The sequence below is a fragment of the Acanthochromis polyacanthus genome, chromosome 22, assembly GCF_021347895.1.
Source record: "Acanthochromis polyacanthus isolate Apoly-LR-REF ecotype Palm Island chromosome 22, KAUST_Apoly_ChrSc, whole genome shotgun sequence".
Lineage (NCBI taxonomy): Eukaryota > Metazoa > Chordata > Actinopteri > Pomacentridae > Acanthochromis > Acanthochromis polyacanthus.
This window is the reverse complement of record NC_067134.1, coordinates 29,112,469-29,130,712: the sequence shown is the minus strand read 5'-3', so window position 1 is coordinate 29,130,712 and position 18,244 is coordinate 29,112,469. Positions and strand designations below refer to the sequence as shown.

Sequence of the window (18,244 nt, the reverse complement as noted above, 5' to 3'; positions counted from 1 at the left end):
GAGGGGAAGTCTGGAGGGGTGGAGTTAAATATTCTCCCACTGGGGGCCGGTCCAGACAGAGGAGGAAACGGATCCTCCCGAACAGAGAGCCGCAGTCCTGATCAGCTGGAGGCGGCCGGCGGCTGCAGATGGAGGCGGCCGTGCTGAAGCCCGCCATGGTGCCGGAGCTGGACTGCAACAGCAACTCCCTGAAGGCCGAGCTGGAGGTGAAGAAGCTGCAGGAGCTGGTGCGCAAACTGGAGCGGCAGAACGAGCAGCTGCGGACCAGAGCCGGCGGCCCGCTTCAGTCCGCGGCGGCCGGGGGACTGATCCTCCCTCCGGCCGCCCTGCTGGCCTTCGGTCCTCCGGCGGAGGAACCTTTCCACTATTTTCACCAGCACGGAGCCGGGGACGGAGCGGCCGCTGCGGGGGAGGACGCAGCGGAACCGTCGGTTCTGGACGAGCTGGAGCTGCTGGATCTGGATTCTCTGAGCTGCTCGGACGAGTCTGATGAAACGTGGTGAGAGTGCAGCTTTAATTTCCAACCATGTGTTGCTTTTTGTAGCTTCAGGTCAGCCTGCGGTCCAGCTTTGTTCCTGACAGACAAAGCAGCTCATCCTCTGAAGGACGGAGAGACAGCAGCTGGTCCTGGTTCTGGTTCTGTTCAGGTTCTGGAAACACTGATGGTTCAACCTCTGTATTTAGAGCTGCTTCTGTTCGGTGCTGAAGGTTCTTCATGTTTATTGGAGTTTTTTGGTTGTCAGGCAGGAAGCAGCAGCAGAAAATCTGAGCTGCAATAATCAACCTTTCAGTACTGATGGATCACATGCTCTGGAAAACACCAGTAAACTGAGAAATGTTTCAGTTTTCTAGATCCGAAGCAGACATCTCTAACATGATGTTCTGTCTGACCAAGAACCCAAAACATCAACACCAACAATCCAGAAGTGCTGCAGATTCTCACCACATTTATATTTCACTTTAAAGAATCCCTAAAGAACAGATTTTTGTTCACTGCAACGCCACAAGAATCCGTTCTGATGTTTCTTTAAGGTAAATTTTTAGGGCTCTTAAAAGAACCTCTTGCATAACGGTTCCTTGTAGTTGAAAAGTAGAACTCATTCCTTTACTGTGAAGAACTGTTTTTAGCCCCAGTTAGCACCTCCTGTTTTATTTTAAATGCATCCTCTTTTTCTTTTGATTTCATTTTATAAATTGTGGAGATCCAAAGATGAATGGATCAGTTGTAAACTATGTCTAGTCAGTTCTGAGTCATTTTTGAAAGACAGTCTAAATTCTCTGACTCCAGCTTGTTTAATGTGAATATTAAACAGTAAACTGAATGTTTCTGGACAGAACAAGATGTTTGTCAGGTTTGATTGACGTTTTTCATGTTCTTACAAACATGTGATCCAGAAAATAATCCACTATTAGTCTATTAGCTACAAACTGGACCTTCATCAAACCAAAGGCCATTTAAAAAAAAACAAAAAAAGAGTGTGTGTGAGTGTGAGTGTGTGAGAGTGAGAGTGAGAGAGAGTGAGAATCAGCTGATTCTGTAGAGGTCAGACAGCAACATTTTTCAGATTTGGTTGTTTATCTTCATGATTTGTTTATAGAGTTTAAACTGTGTTTCCTGGCACTGAGGGCTGTTCCTGATATTTTCACCACCTCCCTGAAATCAGATTCCAATCTAAAGCCTCTCTGAACCATCAGGATTGAATCTTCTCTGCAGCACATCTGGATTCATGCTGCAGCTATTCTTCAGGAATAACACCTGAGGTCTGAGCTGGGTCTCCTTCAGGTCTCATCTGATGTCAGCGAAGGCTTTCATCTATAATTTAGCTCCTTCCATGACCAAGGAGGAGTTCGAGGCTGTCAGAATAATCTGATCCGCTCCGGGCGGTGCTTCATCTTCGTATCGGAAAGCTTTACATCCTCTTAAACTGGGAGAGAGATTTTATTCTGACTCAGGATTAGATGAGTTGATGGCACAAAGTAAAATTAAAGTGATCTGGTGGAGACTTCGTAAAGACAGATGATTCTGTCAGACAAAAAAACTGGAATGATTCAGAAAAACTATCAATTACTATAGTTTTTCTGGAGCAGCAACAAGAATCCTGAGCACTCAAATCCAGCAAATTAAACCCTGATAAAGTTTGTATTTTTTCCACTAAAGCTCAGAAAAGAACACATTTTTAAAAAACATAGAACTCTGAATCCTGGTTTTTAGCTCTAATTTGGTCTCATCCAGCAGATCCAAGAATCAAGATGAACTTCTGTCAGATCGGAGGTTTTTGAGAAGAAAAAACCTGATTAGTGTTGCCTGATTAATCCTTTAATTTTCAATTATTAAATTCATCCTTTAGAGTAAGTTTTTCAGGAAAAAAAAATCCAAATTCGAAAAAAAAAAACTAAATTCTCTCAGCTTCTGGAATGTGAATATTTTCTGGTTTCTTTCCTTTTGGGTCACCGTAAACTAGATATCTTTGGACAAAGCAAGACATTTGAGATGCACGGATCAAAAAGTTTCACCATTTTACAGATCAATCACCAGCAACAATAGCCGTTAGTTCTAGTCTAACCTTGCGGTTTGTTTCACAAAATAATTCTGCACTTAATTCTGCAACTGCTGATTTTTTTTCCGATTGTTTTTATAAAATGAATATTCAAGATATTTAGGAAAAGCTGATTTTTCAGACCAAACAACTAAAAAGACAATACTGGACAATGAGATTGAACTGATTAAACTCATTGCAGCCAGAATGTTTTTGCTCATTCTTTTGGGTTTTATCTCAGCAGACCTGTTTGTCTCTGCAGGTTGTACGTGATCTCCAGGTCCAGCGACAGCAGCAGTGACTCCCTCAGTCCTCTCCAGTGGTGCCGGCAGGTTCTGGACAGCCCCAGGTTGGAGGTGGAGGCCGCCAGGCGGTCGCTGTCCCTCCGGCTTGAACAAGGTGAGGACGACTGACTGGTTCCTGGTTCAGCTCCAGATCGACGGTAGACAAACGTTGCTGCTGTTGTGCATCACTGTGTTGATGTTTGTTGGAGATAAATACCTCCAAACTGCTCAGAGCTCCACTAAAACACACAGCTGGTTTATTCCATTTCAAATGGCACATCTTCAGACTAATTTCTGCTCAACAGGCTGATTTACAACATAGATATTTATTAAGATATTTGTAAAAATTCAGCTTTATATATATCAAATATTTCCAAGATAGACATTTTTAGAAGTTGCCCATTGACCCACTTTCAGTAGGTCTGTTTCGGTGAACTGAATCTTTGTTTCAGCTGGAACTATTAAAGATAAAAACTTGAAACTTTAGCTGTTATTTCTCATCATGTTATTGATTCAGTATCTGCAATATTAGACAAATAAATGAAATAGTCTGATTATTAATGAGTTGAAATGTGAAATAACTGGAGCCGTCATGGAAAACGTCCCATTTTCCAGCACAAACTATAAAAAAAAATGATAATGCACAAGTTAACCAGATATTTGAACCATTTATGCCTGAAAACCAAAGATCTATCATAGCTATAAATAAGAAATATCTTTTTACAACAATGGGGGGAAAAGGTTGTTGTTCACTGAACTTTTATAAAAGGACACCTCTGACAAGTCATATCACAAAAACAAAAATGTCAGTGGATAGATTACTCCAAGTGGAATAAAGTTATGGAGTTTCTAGATGGTTCTCAGAGTATAACGTATTTAAATATGGGTATATTTTTCACTGTTGGATCCTGTTTTGTTGACATAATGTGACAAAGTTTTCATTTTGTTTCATAATTTCAACTCACCCATAATCAGACATTATTTTAACTATTTGTTGTAACATGACAGATTCTGCATCAATAAAATGATGAGAAAAAAAGCAGGGTTTTATCATCAATAGTTCCTGAGATGGCTAAAAAAAAAAAACGTGTTTAAAGTTGGTCTACGAGCATTTTTTTTAACAAAAAGTTTTTGATCTATTGAGCTGAAGTTTCACAGATAGCATTTTAAATACCAGTATTTTAAGATTAAAAAGGTTTGAACTAATCTGAGCAGAAGCCTCTGATGGAATAAAGCTGCTGCGTTTGGAGGAAAACTCACAACTAAAATGATAAAATCAGAGGAAAACCTGAGGTTTTGACCCTGAAGGTTTAAAACGAAGGAGGAGATCCTGACTGAATGATGATCATGACTGTAGACCAGGAAAGATGAGGTGATTGTTGCTGCAGCAGAGATGAAGACGTGTGACTGAACTGTTAGATAATCGTCCAATAACCAGGTTGAAAGTATATTGTTGGGTTTTGAGAGGATGTAGAAGTAGAGCTGAGTTCAGTGGGAGCTGTTGGTGCTTGCTGTGTTTTGGGCCTCAGCGTTGGACATCAGTTGATGTTCAACCTTTAGTCCTGAGAAACTGAACATCAGAGCAGTGAGAAGGGACAGTTTTCTGATTATTGACTAGAACTGATGGGCTTGGATCTCCTTCTGGAGGCTCAGCGGGACGTCCAGCTCTCAGACTCTAATCTGTTCACACCTCATCGCATTAAGCAGATCACAGCCGGGTCACCTGACCTGTACGTCGCCGTGACGACAAGCTTCTTAATTCTACAAAGGAGTGAGTTAAAGAGAATCAGCGACGAGTTGGAGGATAGAGCTGTAGATCTATCTGACTGCTTTCCTGTTGTCATGGTAACCTCGTGGTGTTCAAAAATAGATTCCACGTCTGGAGTTTGTGGAATCAGGAAATCATGGATGCAGACGTGGAAGTGGAACAGCCCAACACTTCCTGTCACCAAGGAAATAAAAGCCCTGATCTGCTTCAGTCACATGATTAAAGCTCAGTTAGTTTTCTAACTTAATATTCAAACATTGTTTTTCATTTTACATGAAAATATTTCCATCATCCAGTAAAGCAGATTTTTATTTTTTTTGTTTAATTCTCCATGTTTACCCCGTGAACTCCAGTTTCCCAGATTTGTTTTAACTAAATTCAGTGGGGGGGGGACTTTTTCACATTAGAACTAATATGTTTTATATTTTTGTCACATGCAGCTCATTATTTTAAATTTGTACTCAAAGATGGAGCCTTTTATGATGGTTTTAAGTTTTTAATATTTCATCTCACCCAGAAACTCAGAGTATTTGATCTACTTAATGAATACTACGGATTCTGAATCGATGATTTGATGAGAAATAAGAGTGAAAATGTCTATTTTTTTATCTGCAATAATTTCTGACACATTAAACCTGCTGAAAGTCGGTCGTTTGACTACTTCTAGAAAATTATCTGTTTGTTTAGTGTATCGGTGTAAAATTTTACAGATTTCTTTTTAAATATTCATATTTTTATGTATTTCTTTTGCAATTTTTAAGGAAATGAGGTCGTCGAGCAAGTATAGTATCATCGATATATATTCTCCAAGTATAACTGAGAAAATGTATTTTTCTTGGTAAAATTCTCAACTGTAATTGAAATGTTTTTGGATTGTGGGTTATCATATGAAGACGTAACTTTGGGCAGAAGTGAACCACCTATTTTGTGACATTTGGTGGATTTGTTGACGGCGAGCAGAGGAAGCGGCTCTGAAGGCCTCGTTGTCGGTCAGCGTCGGGCTGAGGTTGCAGCAGCCGTGCAGCTTGTTGCATCATCAGAAGCGGCTGATGTGAAATGGAGAGCTGTTGCCATAGAAACGGTTGACATGAAAGGAACGCAGCCCCGTCGGAGCTCAGCGGCAGACAGAAAATCCTTCTCAGGGACGCTCTAGAGGAAGAGCAGCTTCATCTTCGCCAGTCTTCATGTGTTTGTGTGCAGAACGAGCAGCTCGGTGCTCCTGAATGCAGCTTTGTCGTTCTGAATGGAGCCGGCGGTGACAAACGCCAGAGTCTGGCTTTGTGTCGACCGTCTGAAGCGAGAAACGCTCCAGTATGACGTTTAGTGCAGAACAGCTCAAATCAAAGGATGTATTCAGAACCAACAGGCCTCCACTGATGAGGAATGAACACATTCTGGAGACTGAACATCTCAAACAATGAAGGACAGTCAGATAAAAACTGGACGATATTTTAAAAATCAGCCACTGAAATTTACCGTGACATTAATGTCGATTCTACAGTATTTGTTATTCACCTCATAAATTTACCAGAGCGAATTAAATGTTTAGATAAAGCGAGATTATTCAACATAGGCTAGCAAACGTTTGGACACACCTTCTCATTTAATGGTTTCTCACTGAAGGCATCAAACTATGAATGAACTCCTCTGGAGTTATGGAGGAAACAAAGAGTGAAATAAATCAGAGCATGTTTATATTTCAGAATATCCACACTTAGCTTTGATTCCTGCTTTCCACACTCTTGGCATTCTTAGTTCTCTCATTGTTTACCTGTGTACAGGCGTGTTGTTTACCTGTATTAAAGGGTGTTGTTTACCTGTGTACGGGCGTGTTGTTTACCTGTATTAAAGGGTGTTGTTTACCTGTGTACGGGCGTGTTGTTTACCTGTATTAAAGGGTGTTGTTTACCTGTGTACGGGCGTGTTGTTTACCTGTATTAAAGGGTGTTGTTTACCTGTGTACAGGCGTGTTGTTTACCTGTATTAAAGGGTGTTGTTTACCTGTGTACAGGCGTGTTGTTTACCTGTATTAAAGGGTGTTGTTTACCTGTGTACGGGCGTGTTGTTTACCTGTATTAAAGGGTGTTGTTTACCTGTGTACGGGCGTGTTGTTTACCTGTATTAAAGGGTGTTGTTTACCTGTGTACGGGCGTGTTGTTTACCTGTATTAAAGGGTGTTGTTTACCTGTGTACGGGCGTGTTGTTTACCTGTGTACAGGCGTGTTGTTTACCCGTATTAAAGGGTGTTGTTTACCTGTGTACGGGCGTGTTGTTTACCTGTATTAAAGGGTGTTGTTTACCTGTGTACGGGCGTGTTGTTTACCTGTATTAAAGGGTGTTGTTTACCTGTGTACGGGCGTGTTGTTTACCCGTATTAAAGGGTGTTGTTTACCTGTGTACGGGCGTGTTGTTTACCCGTATTAAAGGGTGTTGTTTACCTGTGTACGGGCGTGTTGTTTACCCGTATTAAAGGGTGTTGTTTACCTGTGTACGGGCGTGTTGTTTACCCGTATTAAAGGGTGTTGTTTACCTGTGTACGGGCGTGTTGTTTACCCGTATTAAAGGGTGTTGTTTACCTGTGTACGGGCGTGTTGTTTACCCGTATTAAAGGGTGTTGTTTACCTGTGTACGGGCGTGTTGTTTACCCGTATTAAAGGGTGTTGTTTACCTGTGTACGGGCGTGTTGTTTACCCGTATTAAAGGGTGTTGTTTACCTGTGTACAGGCGTGTTGTTTACCTGTATTAAAGGGTGTTGTTTACCTGTGTACGGGCGTGTTGTTTACCTGTGTACAGGCGTGTTGTTTACCTGTATTAAAGGGTGTTGTTTACCTGTATTAAAGGGTGTTGTTTACCTGTGTACGGGCGTGTTGTTTACCTGTATTAAAGGGTGTTGTTTACCTGTGTACGGGCGTGTTGTTTACCCGTATTAAAGGGTGTTGTTTACCTGTGTACGGGCGTGTTGTTTACCTGTATTAAAGGGTGTTGTTTACCTGTGTACGGGCGTGTTGTTTACCTGTATTAAAGGGTGTTGTTTACCTGTGTACGGGCGTGTTGTTTACCTGTGTGTCGTCCTGACAGTGTCCCGCTGGAGGAGCTCCCTGTCCAGCTGTCCTGCTCTTCCTTCCTCCTCCACTCCTCCTCCTCTCAGTCGGGTCTCTGGAGTTCCTCCCATCAGTTCTTCTTCTCCTCCAGTTAAACCCAGTTCCACCCCCCAGTCTGAAAGACACGGTACCAGTACAACACTCAGCCTTTACTGGAGACACATTTATCACTGAACTTCAGAGCTGCACTGTAAAAAACATGAGGAATGAGAACATTAACTTACAATTAACCGACATAATTCCACGTTTTTACTTAAACATCATAACGTCACAAAAAGACGAAACTTGGTTCTGAAGCTTTTAAATTAAAGTTTAATGTTTCTAAAATGTGATCCAGTTCATGAGAATCACCAGAAACAGAAGTACCAGTTTAACTTTACATCTGGTAGAATTAATGAAGGTTTGAAGCTAAAATGTTGAATGTTTTCATTATAAATATTAACAAGGTTATTGTTTTGCTTTGAGACAGTTTTGTCTCCTTTGCTTTCTTATAGTCATTCTTGTTTTTGAATCAAAAAGCTTCAGATGATGATAGTTCTTTTTTTTCTAGATGTCTTTAGTGTTTTAACTTCAGCTCTCATGTTGCCCGGTAGAAATAAATGCTGCTAGTTGAAGTGTTTTCCTGCTGAGTCATGTCTGGTCCTTCGTCCTCAGCTCCCTCCCTGTCCTCCCCCCACCACCCCGTCCTCCATCGGACCCTCAGTCCCATCTCCAAGGATCTGTCCCCTGTCCAGGAGAGGACTCCCACCTTCCTCCCCCACCCGGCCAGCAGAAGTAAGACTCACTGCTTCTTCTTCTACACCAGAGCTGATTCCTGCTGTCTGCTTCAAACCAACACAAAGGAGATAAAAATAGTCTGACAGAGGCAGTGAATCTAAACCTGTCTTGTTTGTGTCTCATTTGTTTGGCTCATTTTGTCCCCTTTTGTGTCATTTTTTTTTGGCTTTTGTCACTTTTGTCTAGTTGTTCTGTCTTGTGTGTCGTTTTGGGTCTCATTTCCGTTCTGTCTAGTTTTTGTGGTTTTGTCTCCATTCAGTTATTTTACGGTATCTTTTATTGTAATCTAGAGAGAACACACAAGTTCTCCTGTATATCGCACGAGAATCATAGAAATGAGTCTGACGGATGCAGCGACTGTTGGATCTGAAACTTCCTGTCACCAGAATATTAATGAGTAGCAGAGAAGTGGGTCATCAGCAGCTTTTTATCTCTTATTTCTGCGATTCTCTCATGTTAAGTCGTGGGAGTCGGAGGATCCGTTTCCCTCTCAGCTGCACGAATCAAACGCTGCCTTTTTGAAAAAGCTGCGACTTCCTTCTGAGTGAATTATTAGTGATGGAAAAAGTAATGCTCCAGACACTGCAGGGAACCAAACTGTTCCACCCTGAAGCCTGGAGCTCGAACCCGTGAAACCGGCCACCAGCGGGGCTGAGCGGTGGAGGATTCAGCCTGAAGCCTGATTCCATGACGCTGCAGCAAGTCAGCAAAATGCCACCACTTCTGATTTACATCACTGTGGGCTCATTTTTTAATACAGTAGAAAGTCCAAACAGGTTTTTTCCACAGCTTCAAACAGGCGTTTTCAGCTCTGGAAAAAAGGAAGGCTCCATGTATTGTAGATGTTTAACTATTTCCTTTCTACTCTGTGTAAACACTGCCTGCAGTTCAGCTGAAAACTTCCTCTCGTTTTGTCTATTTTTGTCCCCTGTAAAAGGAGCTCAAACTGGTCGAGTCTAACTGTGTTATGCTTTTATTTTGAAGGCCTCAGCCTGAGACACTCCACTCTGAGTCCACAGTCATCGTTGGATGGCGACGTCGGGGCCTCGGAGTTGGAGGACGACTCCATCGCTCTGGGATACAAACTGCAGGACCTGACGGACGTCCAGGTTATGGCCCGACTGCAGGAGGAGAGTGAGTCCTGATTGGCTCAGATTCAGCTTTACTGGAGTTTTAACTCACATTCCACTACAATATGAAGTCCTGCACCAGGTTTCCTTTGCAGTGTAAAATCCAGCGTTAACTCAGAGTGAAACAAACATCCACTGATAGCAGCTACTGGAACAGACTCCATTCTATGTAGAAAATAAAACAGTGGAGGTTTGTTGTTTGTCTGTTTGAGCTGCTGACGGTGATATCTGAGAGGAAAAGGCACTGAATCAAACTAAAAAAACTCTCTGGGGTTTAACCAGTTGGGTCTTAAATCTGTTATTTTAACTAAAATTACGACTTCTATCTCAGTATGATACGTTGTTGTTCTTCTAAAGCGGTCAATAGTAATTTTAGATTCTGCTGATGATGGATTTGAGCTGTTTCATCGCTTTAAATTGACCTGTTGTGTTTTCTGTCTCTACTGTTCCCTCCTTTCTAATAATTTAACATTTGGCACCAGATCTCCGAGCTCATCGCTACTTCAGCTTCATTAACCCCCGGAGGTGATAGTTGTGTCTGTCTGTGTGTGTTTGTGTATACACTCGTGAACAAAAGTTTCCATAGACTTGTAAGGATCATGTGTATCACAGCAGCTTTGTGTTTCCAATGACTCCTGGAAATAACTATAAAAAAAAAAAAAAAAAAACACAATCAAGTGATTTGGTTCTTTTGTAGGTTTGTTATAGATCTTCTGGAAATATGGAAGAAGAAAAAAAAAGGTCAAAAATGCATACAGAAATGCTAATATTTGGTTAATTGTCCTTTGGCAATTTTCACCTCAGCTACTCACTCCTGGTTGACTCTTTGACAGAACTGGTGTTGATCAATCAGATCAGGTTGTTTTTCTGACAGAATCTGGGGAGACCAGTCTAGAACATTCATTCTAGTCTGATTCAACCATTTCTTTACCACTTCTGATGTTTGTTTGGACTCATCATCTGGTTGACACATCCAACTGAGTCCAAGATCAACAATGTGATGATGAGTATAGGTTTTCCTGAAGAACATGGAGGCAGTCCTCCTCCTTAATTATTCAGTTTACTTTTCACCCAACTTTGGCATTAAATCAGCCCCAGAGCATGATACTGCCTCCTCGATGCTTGATGGTAGATTTGAAGGCCTCGTCTTCTCTCTTCCAAACCTATTTCTTCTCTGTTTTTGTTCCATCTGACCCCAGAACGTCTTTTCTTTGTCCATGTGATCAACAACAAACTTCAATGGAGCTTTAAGGTTCTGCTTCTAGAAGAACTTCCTTCTTCATGGATCCTCTCAGCTCACTGTGGACTCCGACAGCTGTGTTCCAGCAGCTTCTAATTCATTCAGACCTGCTTTCTGCTGATTCTTGGTTGACTCCTGACCAACTGTGTCTCAGCAGCAGGTGATAGTTTGTGTTTTCTCTCTGATCATGGCAGCAACACAACTGGACCATGATACTGACAAACAACCGTTTGATGAGTTTGGGATCTGCAGCTGCTCTGAAATGGCTCCAAGTGACTTTTGACTTGTTCAAGTCAATGATTTGCTTCTTCTAATCTTTGCTGAGCTCCTCAGACTTTCCCTCTGTACCGGCTGTGGATCAAATTAGTTGGGACAAATCAGCAGCTGGAGTTGAAAAGTTAAGAGGTTATGCCACTACGAAAGTCTGATTAACTTTCTAGATCTCCAAAACTGTAAATTCAAGTCTCTTTGTGTATTTTTGACCCAGCATATTTTGTCATATTTCCAGAAGACATTTAATAAATCTATGAAAGAACCAGAACTCATGATGTGACCAGACTCGTGTTTCAGGAGTCACTGACAGATCAACATTGATCTGCGTGGTCTTTACAGTGTGTAACCTTTTGTTCACAGCTGTGTGTGTGTGTGTGTCGGTGCGTTTCTGCGCTGGTCCTCATGTGTCGCCCCCCTCAGGTCTAAGGCAGGACTACGCCAGCACGTCGTCCGTCCTGGCCGGCCGCCGCAGCCAGAGCTTCAGCTTCCAGCTCAGCCAGCTCAGCGCCGGCCCCGACCTGGAGGAGGAAGACGAGGAGGACGACGAAGACTACGGCCTCCTGCCACCGCCTCCCCCACGCCTCACCCGCCTCCCGCACTCCCACACCTTCTCCAGCATCCGAGACTGGCGAAGAAGCACCAGCTCCCTGTGCACCCCTCCTTCCACCCCCTCCACTCCACCGTACCCTTCCGCTGGGTTCGTCTTTCAGCCTCCAAACCCGCCGCCGGCCTCGGCGCTGGCCAGCCTCTGCTCAGAGCTGCAGGGCTTCAGACCAGGGTCAGGTGAGGAAAAACTTCTGGTTCCTTTACTACTGGAGTCGAGGGAAAGGGGTATCGGAGCAAAGAAACCGGACTGTTGAGCGGCCTTAAATCTGTGGTTTCTACTGCGGTTTAGAGCAGAGGGCAACAAGTAGCAGCTGCTGGACAAAACCTCAGTTCAGAGTCAGAAATAGAACAATGAAGGTTCGTTTGCTTGCACAGAGATCAACTAAAGGGCAGAAAAACTCTAAGCAGCAGATTCAGAGCATTTTTTTCCCTCCCTGTGGGTTCAATTTTACAACAAATCTAAAGTCTCTAAAGCCCCTCTATGGAAACAACCACCATGAAGACAGAGAGAACTCAGGAATACCTTCTGTGCAGTTAGAATGACAGAAACCAGGTTTGACTATTTATTTTATGAAGTGGAATAAACAAATGCAATATTTTTTTTCAAGAATTCACAGCATCAATACTGCAGGACAAAAGACTGGAAGAAACTTCAAGTTTATGTTCACCAGAAAGCTAAAAATAATTAAAACCAGTATGGATTCTGGGATGGATTTACTACAGGATCAGACTTTACTTTCATCCTTGTACATTGATGTGCGCAAAGAGCTGCAGAATAAATGCTAACAAAAGTAAAGAATGGCTCAGTTTTAGAGTTGAGAAGATTTACAAGAGTTAGAGCTTCAGTAAGAAAGTTTTTTTTTTTTTTTTTAACTAATCACAGTTGGTATTTTTCATTTTATCTCTTTGGGTTTTGAGAGTTTTCAGACAATCCTATATTTAGCATGACTTTGGCTCCTCACAGTTAAAAATGCTCATGTTTAAAAAGCTCCACACATGGAAAAAACTGGGTTTAAATCACATTAGATCACCTTATTTCACTGTTTTCAGTGCTGGAGCTGCTAACTGATGGAGACTAGAAGCTTCTACTGAAGCCTGTGTGATACCTTCAGGAAAATTTTTTGCACAGTTTTATTGAAATTTTCCCTCTAGGAGATGCTCTGACTTTAGCTAACTTTGAAGTCTGATTTTGATGCAAATAATTTTTCCATTAGTACGACATGGAAGTGAAAGCAGTTTATTTAAATAAAGATATTTAATATATTTTTTAACGTCACAAATGAATCCTGCACCTCTCATAATGCAGTTTAAACAGGTTTTCTATACAGTAAACCACCTGACTAACATGAGATATTTCTGTGTTTCTACGTGTTGTATGTGTGGTATTTGTGTATTTATTGTGCATGTGAATGTCTGTATTGTTTTGGGGAAACTTCATCGTGGCGTCCAGCCGAATATGAGAGTAAGTCTACAACGTTTTTATTCAAAAATATACTTTAATCCTCTCAACTCCAAAAAACACTGACAGGTTTGAGAGACACATTTAAAAAATAAAATAAATCAGTAAAGTTTATTAACTAGAAACTGTAATATAGAAATGTTCGTTGGATTTCAAAGAACTTATGTGTAACTTTTAGATTCACTGAGAAAATAAATCAAACCTGAGCTAAAAATGTGGATATTTCATGGAAATTTGTCTGTTCTACTGATCTCTCTTAGAATTTGGACAAAAATAGACAGGTTGAAGGAGCTAGTTTCTGTAAAAGCTAAAAGATTCTCCAACGTCTGGTGCAGATAGAAAACCATTTTTGACTCGACTGTGGTGAAGAGTTAAGAAATAAAAATTCAGAGTTTTTTTGGCTGAGCTGCAGGATGTGTTTATGCAGAAAAGTATGGATGCTAATTCCATATACAGACAGTTAAATATCTACAGTATGTTTAATCAGGATTATGATCAGTGTTGGTGACATTTGAAGACACTTGGAAAAATGTTCAACATGCTTCCAGGTTTTTATCTTTTCATAAAACAGATAAATGAAAGTTTTTTGTCATTCTGCACAGTTCTTTCTACTTCTATCTTCTGTTTCCATAGAGAACTTTATGTTGCAGTGAAAAATGAGCCACAGTTTGGAGTTCAGAGGAATAATACTTTAAACAACATGTATAACTGAACTCTAATCCGACTACTTAATGTTTTTTTCCCCTCCTCATCTCCATTTTGAGCCGTTTTCCAGCAGCACTGTGTTAAAAGGACCCGGTCTGACCCACGCTGATGCTCTGACTGCTTAATAATAACCGCCTAAGCCTGTTGTACAACCAGACTGAGTCCTCAGAGTGTTTCCGTGCTGATTGATGGGATTAGAGAGTAAAAGTGACTGAGGGGGCCGGAAACACTTCACAGCTTCACGAGTCATCTTGAAGGACGGAGGTGGAAATAAAGAGGAGAACGGAAGAACAGGAACGATATTATTCATTTACACGGCCATATTTAGATTTATAGGGGATTTCTATTCAACCAGTGGCTTTATGTTGGCTGGAAATGACAGAAAACATGGTTTTAAAGACGCTAATGATCAATTCTCTGTTTTTAATCTCCATTTTGATGGTTATGAATGATATTTGGACTGAACTGGTTGTGCATCTGCTCTTATTGAAATGTTTTTAAAGTCCATAAAAGTGCCTCTATTTGTGGTGTTTGTGTTGGTAGATAAGTTGCGGAGGAGCATGCCCAACCTGGTCAGAGCTCCCAGTGTGCCCATCCCCAGCAATCCCAGTGCTTCCCCTGCTTTGCTTCGTAACAGCCAGAGTTTTGATTCTTCCAGCGGTCTGACTCGACTGCAGTCCTCCAGTAAGACACCACGCTAATTAACATCATCATTATTATTCGTTCAGTTTCTGTTCCATCTGTTATGTGCCTGAAATTTTTCTAGCTTAAAATATGAACATTTATGCAAATATTTGTGAAATTTTAGCTTCATGTATCAAATACTTTGAGATTATTTTTTAAAAGTTGACCCACTTTTAGCTGGTTTTTACAACCTGACATTTTCACTGGTATTTCTCATGTCATGAATTCAGAATTGAGGGGATAAAAGGAAATGGAACCTCATTAACCGAGAAGTTATAATAAACCATAACTAAACATGTAAAATACTTTAAATATGAAACAACTCGTCACATTAAGTGAGTGAATGCAGGTTTGACAAGTTGTCCCAAAAACTAAATAAATGGTGGATCGTCTGATCCAAGTAGAATAAAGTTCTGGAATTTTAAGTGGTTCTCCAAATAAAACCAAGAAAATGTTCAAACCTGCTTACGGTGTTTAACGCAGATCTCTAACTTCATCTCCACTCACCTTCAGTTCCATCTCCAGGTCAGCTGCAGAACCGGGTCCAGAGTGTGGGGAACTTCTCCTCGTTGTCACGGCAACCGCTGAAGGCCACCGCCTACGTCAGTCCCACCATCAAGGGCTCAGCGTCCCTGCCGACCTCCACCAGCCTCCAGTCTCTGACTAGCGTAGGGTTCGGAGGGTTCGGCAGCGGCATCCCTCTGCTCAGTAAAGCGGTCAGCTGCTCAGCCACGCCCACCGCCACGCCCATCACACCTCGCAGCAGCCTGCCTCGCCCCGCCTCCTTCGTGGGCACCACAAGCTCCACCCCCCGCAGCAAAGTGGCCCAACCAGCACGAAGGTAAACCTGAAGAAAAATAAAAACAGCTTTATGACCGAATCAAATGAGAAAAATGTTGTTTGGAAGCAGAAACACAACAAACTCAGCAGAGATGTTTTAGCCGACTGCAGTTCTCAGTTTGCTGTAAAATGCAGTTTGAGGTGAGACTGTAGGGACGGAAATGTATGAAAAATGTGTCCTGTACCGGATTTATTCAGTTACACATGACATTGGGATGCAAGAATCCTGTACTGGTTGATCTCAGTTTATCTGAGCTGTGGTTGGAGGTCATTAAACATCCCAGAAGTCTTAATCACGGTGCCCCTTTACCAGCTAAATCCCCCACAATGCTCTACTACAGCCAACATGAACTACCTGTAGTCTGACTGTCTGTATGGTAACAAACAGTAGGTAGGAGGCTTTTTTTTTTTTTTTTTACACATGGAAATTGTTTTCTATGTCTGAACGACTCAAACTATTGAAGAAAATCAGATTTTCACTGTTATTTCCCATCATGACATTGGTTCAGAATCTGTAATGAGAGAATGAGAAGAACTACAGTGAGATGAAATCTGAACTAAAACCGAAGCCGTCGGTGTGATCTGATCAAGGTCGAGAACATTTCAGTTTTTTTGTCTTTCATGGTTCCTGAGATATTGTTGTTCAAACCACCTCAAATTTAAATGTGCAAAACAATAGGCTGAAAGTAGGTCAACGGGTAGATTTTAAAAATATGCATCTCTAAATTTTCCCCCTTGATAAAAAGTTTCAGAGCAGGGCTGCCGAGTCTGTGGTTGGATTCAACTGAACACAAGTTTAACAGTAATAGATGTTTGTTCTCTTCTTTCTAGTTTACTGACGCCTCCAAAGAGCTTGTCCACCCTCAGTGCCCTTCGTGACAGCACCTGGAGAGACGGCTGCTACTGACGGCTGGACGGTGGCCCCCCCTCCCCCACTGGCTGGGGTAACTCGCCACACCTGACCAAAAACAATGACTGTACATGACCTTAAATCTGCATAGAATACTCGGAACAGACCACGCTGAGGGTCTTCATGAGAACTGGACTCTCAGACTCTATGCAGGACTTGTTCGGTGAGGCGGGTTTCTGAGTTGTTCCTGACAGCTTCGGTTTGTGCCAAGGGGAGCTGGTTCCCCGTCGCTGTTGTGCAATAAACCCGCTGGCTGTTGGTTAAAGTTAACTAACCCGCTGAAGAGGGCTGCCAGTTTCTATCAGTTTTAGATATTTATTTTGAATAAAACGATTTTGACTAATCAGGTGTTTTTCCCTGTGGCAACAAGCGCCGACGATGCTGCTAAAATTTAATCGGTCCCTGTCAGTTTGGGCACATTTGGTCTCATTTTTACAAGTAACATAATAAAGTATGTATTCGTGTACAAAGCTAACTATTAAGTGTGCATATATAGATATTTATTAATTGATGCAATATTCAATTTTCAGTGTAAATCTTGACCAAAATGAAAATATCTGAATGTGTTTACAGCTCCGTCTCACCGTGGTGTCACCAGACTTTGTGCGTTTTCACACTTTAAAATTCTCGTTGCACTTTGTACAAAACCTCTGGACTTCCTGGTATTTTTACGTTCTGTTTACTAATGTTTGCACTTCTTTCTGCATTCAGAGCAGCAAAAAAACAAACCTTGTTGTTAACCGAGTGTGTTGGGGAGATTTCACACGGCGTTAATGTAGCACCATCTGTTTGTGATCTTTCACCGTTTTTAACCGAGCGTCACCACGGCACATCTCACACTTTTGTTACTGTGATGGACTCAATGAGTAAAACATTTTAATAAAACATGACAAATTAAACGCGTTTCTTACACTGAGTTATTCTGAACAGACTGGTGCTTGAAACTGAATCCTTTACATGTTTATCTGTCACTAGATGGAAAGCATTTCCTCGTCTTTTTACTGCTAATTGGAGCGTCTCAGTTCCACTTAACACAACAAAAACATCATTTTTGTGAGTTTAAAGATATTAATCGTAAGCTGAAGCTTGAATGTTGGAAATTTTCTACTTTTCTGCACAGATATGACATAAAACTCATTTTAGTTCAGGAGCCGGACCAGTAAAGTCACAGCATAATAACGTATCTAAATTCTCCCTGTTTTAGTCCAACAAAGTCCATTCAAACATTATGAATATCCTGAAATTAAGTTCAATTTCAGCAACATTACGCCTCATTTTATCATTTACAGATCAGAGTTGATCTACAAAAGGCACAAAACATTTAGTCATGGCTATCTGGATTGATTTGTAATCAAAATAACTTGTCATTGTCTGGAAACTATGAAAAATGTGTAGCTTTACAAATTTATAATCTGCAGTTAATATCTTCTCTGTAATTTTCACACTTTGAAAACTCGTCTGGCGGACCGCTTTAGTTTGACACCTCTATCAGAAGTAGAAAAAGAGAAGCAAATTAAACAAAATGAGACAAAAATACTGTAAATGAGTGTATTTACTAACTCATCAGGTTTGCAGATAAAAACTCAGCTAAGAAGCTCTTCATGATGATGCCACCACCGTGCTTTACAAATGGTTTCACTTTCTGCTGTTTTTGTTTCTCCAAATAAAATCCCTCTCATGTGAACCAAGAAGTTGTTCTATTTTGGTATCAAACAAGCTTCTGTAATCTTTACCCAACAGGAGAGCAGTGAATTTCTTCTTTGTGGTCTAGCAGACTATTACTCACTTCAACTCTGAGAGATCTTTGTCGGTCAAACCACTCCTGAAGGGAACAACGCCGGTGTTTAGTTTTATTTTTTCCAGCCAGCCAGCCTGAGGAGCATCTAAAGTTTTCTGAGATCCTGAAAAATGTCCTGTTTGTGCCCTGATC

General features: G+C 41.4%; 1 protein-coding gene and 1 long non-coding RNA gene across 22 annotated transcripts; one reads left to right on the top strand and one right to left on the bottom strand.

The window, feature by feature from the left end:
• Positions 1 to 6: 6 nt before the first annotated feature.
• Positions 7 to 17,213, top strand: LOC127532163 (SLAIN motif-containing protein 1-like). Of its 4 annotated transcripts, none has more exons than XM_051943360.1 (10): positions 7 to 499; positions 2,800 to 2,936; positions 7,668 to 7,817; positions 8,345 to 8,464; positions 9,452 to 9,601; positions 11,531 to 11,893; positions 13,167 to 13,178; positions 14,424 to 14,564; positions 15,090 to 15,405; positions 16,236 to 17,213. In XM_051943360.1, the coding sequence occupies exons 1-10, from the start codon at positions 129 to 131 to the stop codon at positions 16,309 to 16,311; spliced, it is 1,836 nt and encodes a 611-aa protein (XP_051799320.1). In that variant the 5' UTR covers positions 7 to 128; the 3' UTR covers positions 16,312 to 17,213. The 4 variants fall into 4 exon arrangements, with proteins under 4 accessions (XP_051799320.1, XP_051799318.1, XP_051799321.1 ...); XM_051943358.1 differs by having other exon boundaries at positions 15,078 to 15,405; XM_051943361.1 differs by lacking the exon at positions 7,668 to 7,817 and having other exon boundaries at positions 15,078 to 15,405.
• LOC127532175 (uncharacterized) lies at positions 6,423 to 7,653 on the bottom strand. Of its 18 annotated transcripts, none has more exons than XR_007939531.1 (7): positions 7,534 to 7,652; positions 7,419 to 7,487; positions 7,350 to 7,372; positions 7,143 to 7,303; positions 6,867 to 6,912; positions 6,637 to 6,797; positions 6,423 to 6,544 (listed from the first exon to the last, which is right to left on the bottom strand). It is a non-coding gene; the product is annotated as an uncharacterized LOC127532175 (long non-coding RNA). The 18 variants fall into 18 exon arrangements; XR_007939532.1 differs by having other exon boundaries at positions 7,189 to 7,303; XR_007939533.1 differs by having other exon boundaries at positions 6,637 to 6,751; positions 6,821 to 6,912; positions 7,235 to 7,372.
• Positions 17,214 to 18,244: the final 1,031 nt, after the last annotated feature.

What these genes read in the sequence shown, in the direction of transcription:
- LOC127532163 (XM_051943358.1), top strand. Translation starts at nt 129, where the DNA reads ATGGAGGCGGCCGTGCTGAAGCCCGCCATGGTGCCGGAGCTGGACTGC. An exon ending in GACGAGTCTGATGAAACGTG is followed by an intron (nt 500 to 2,799) that starts GTGAGAGTGCAG and finishes TTGTCTCTGCAG; the next exon opens with GTTGTACGTGATCTCCAGGT. An exon ending in CCCCCAGTCTGAAAGACACG is followed by an intron (nt 7,818 to 8,344) that starts GTACCAGTACAA and finishes CTTCGTCCTCAG; the next exon opens with CTCCCTCCCTGTCCTCCCCC.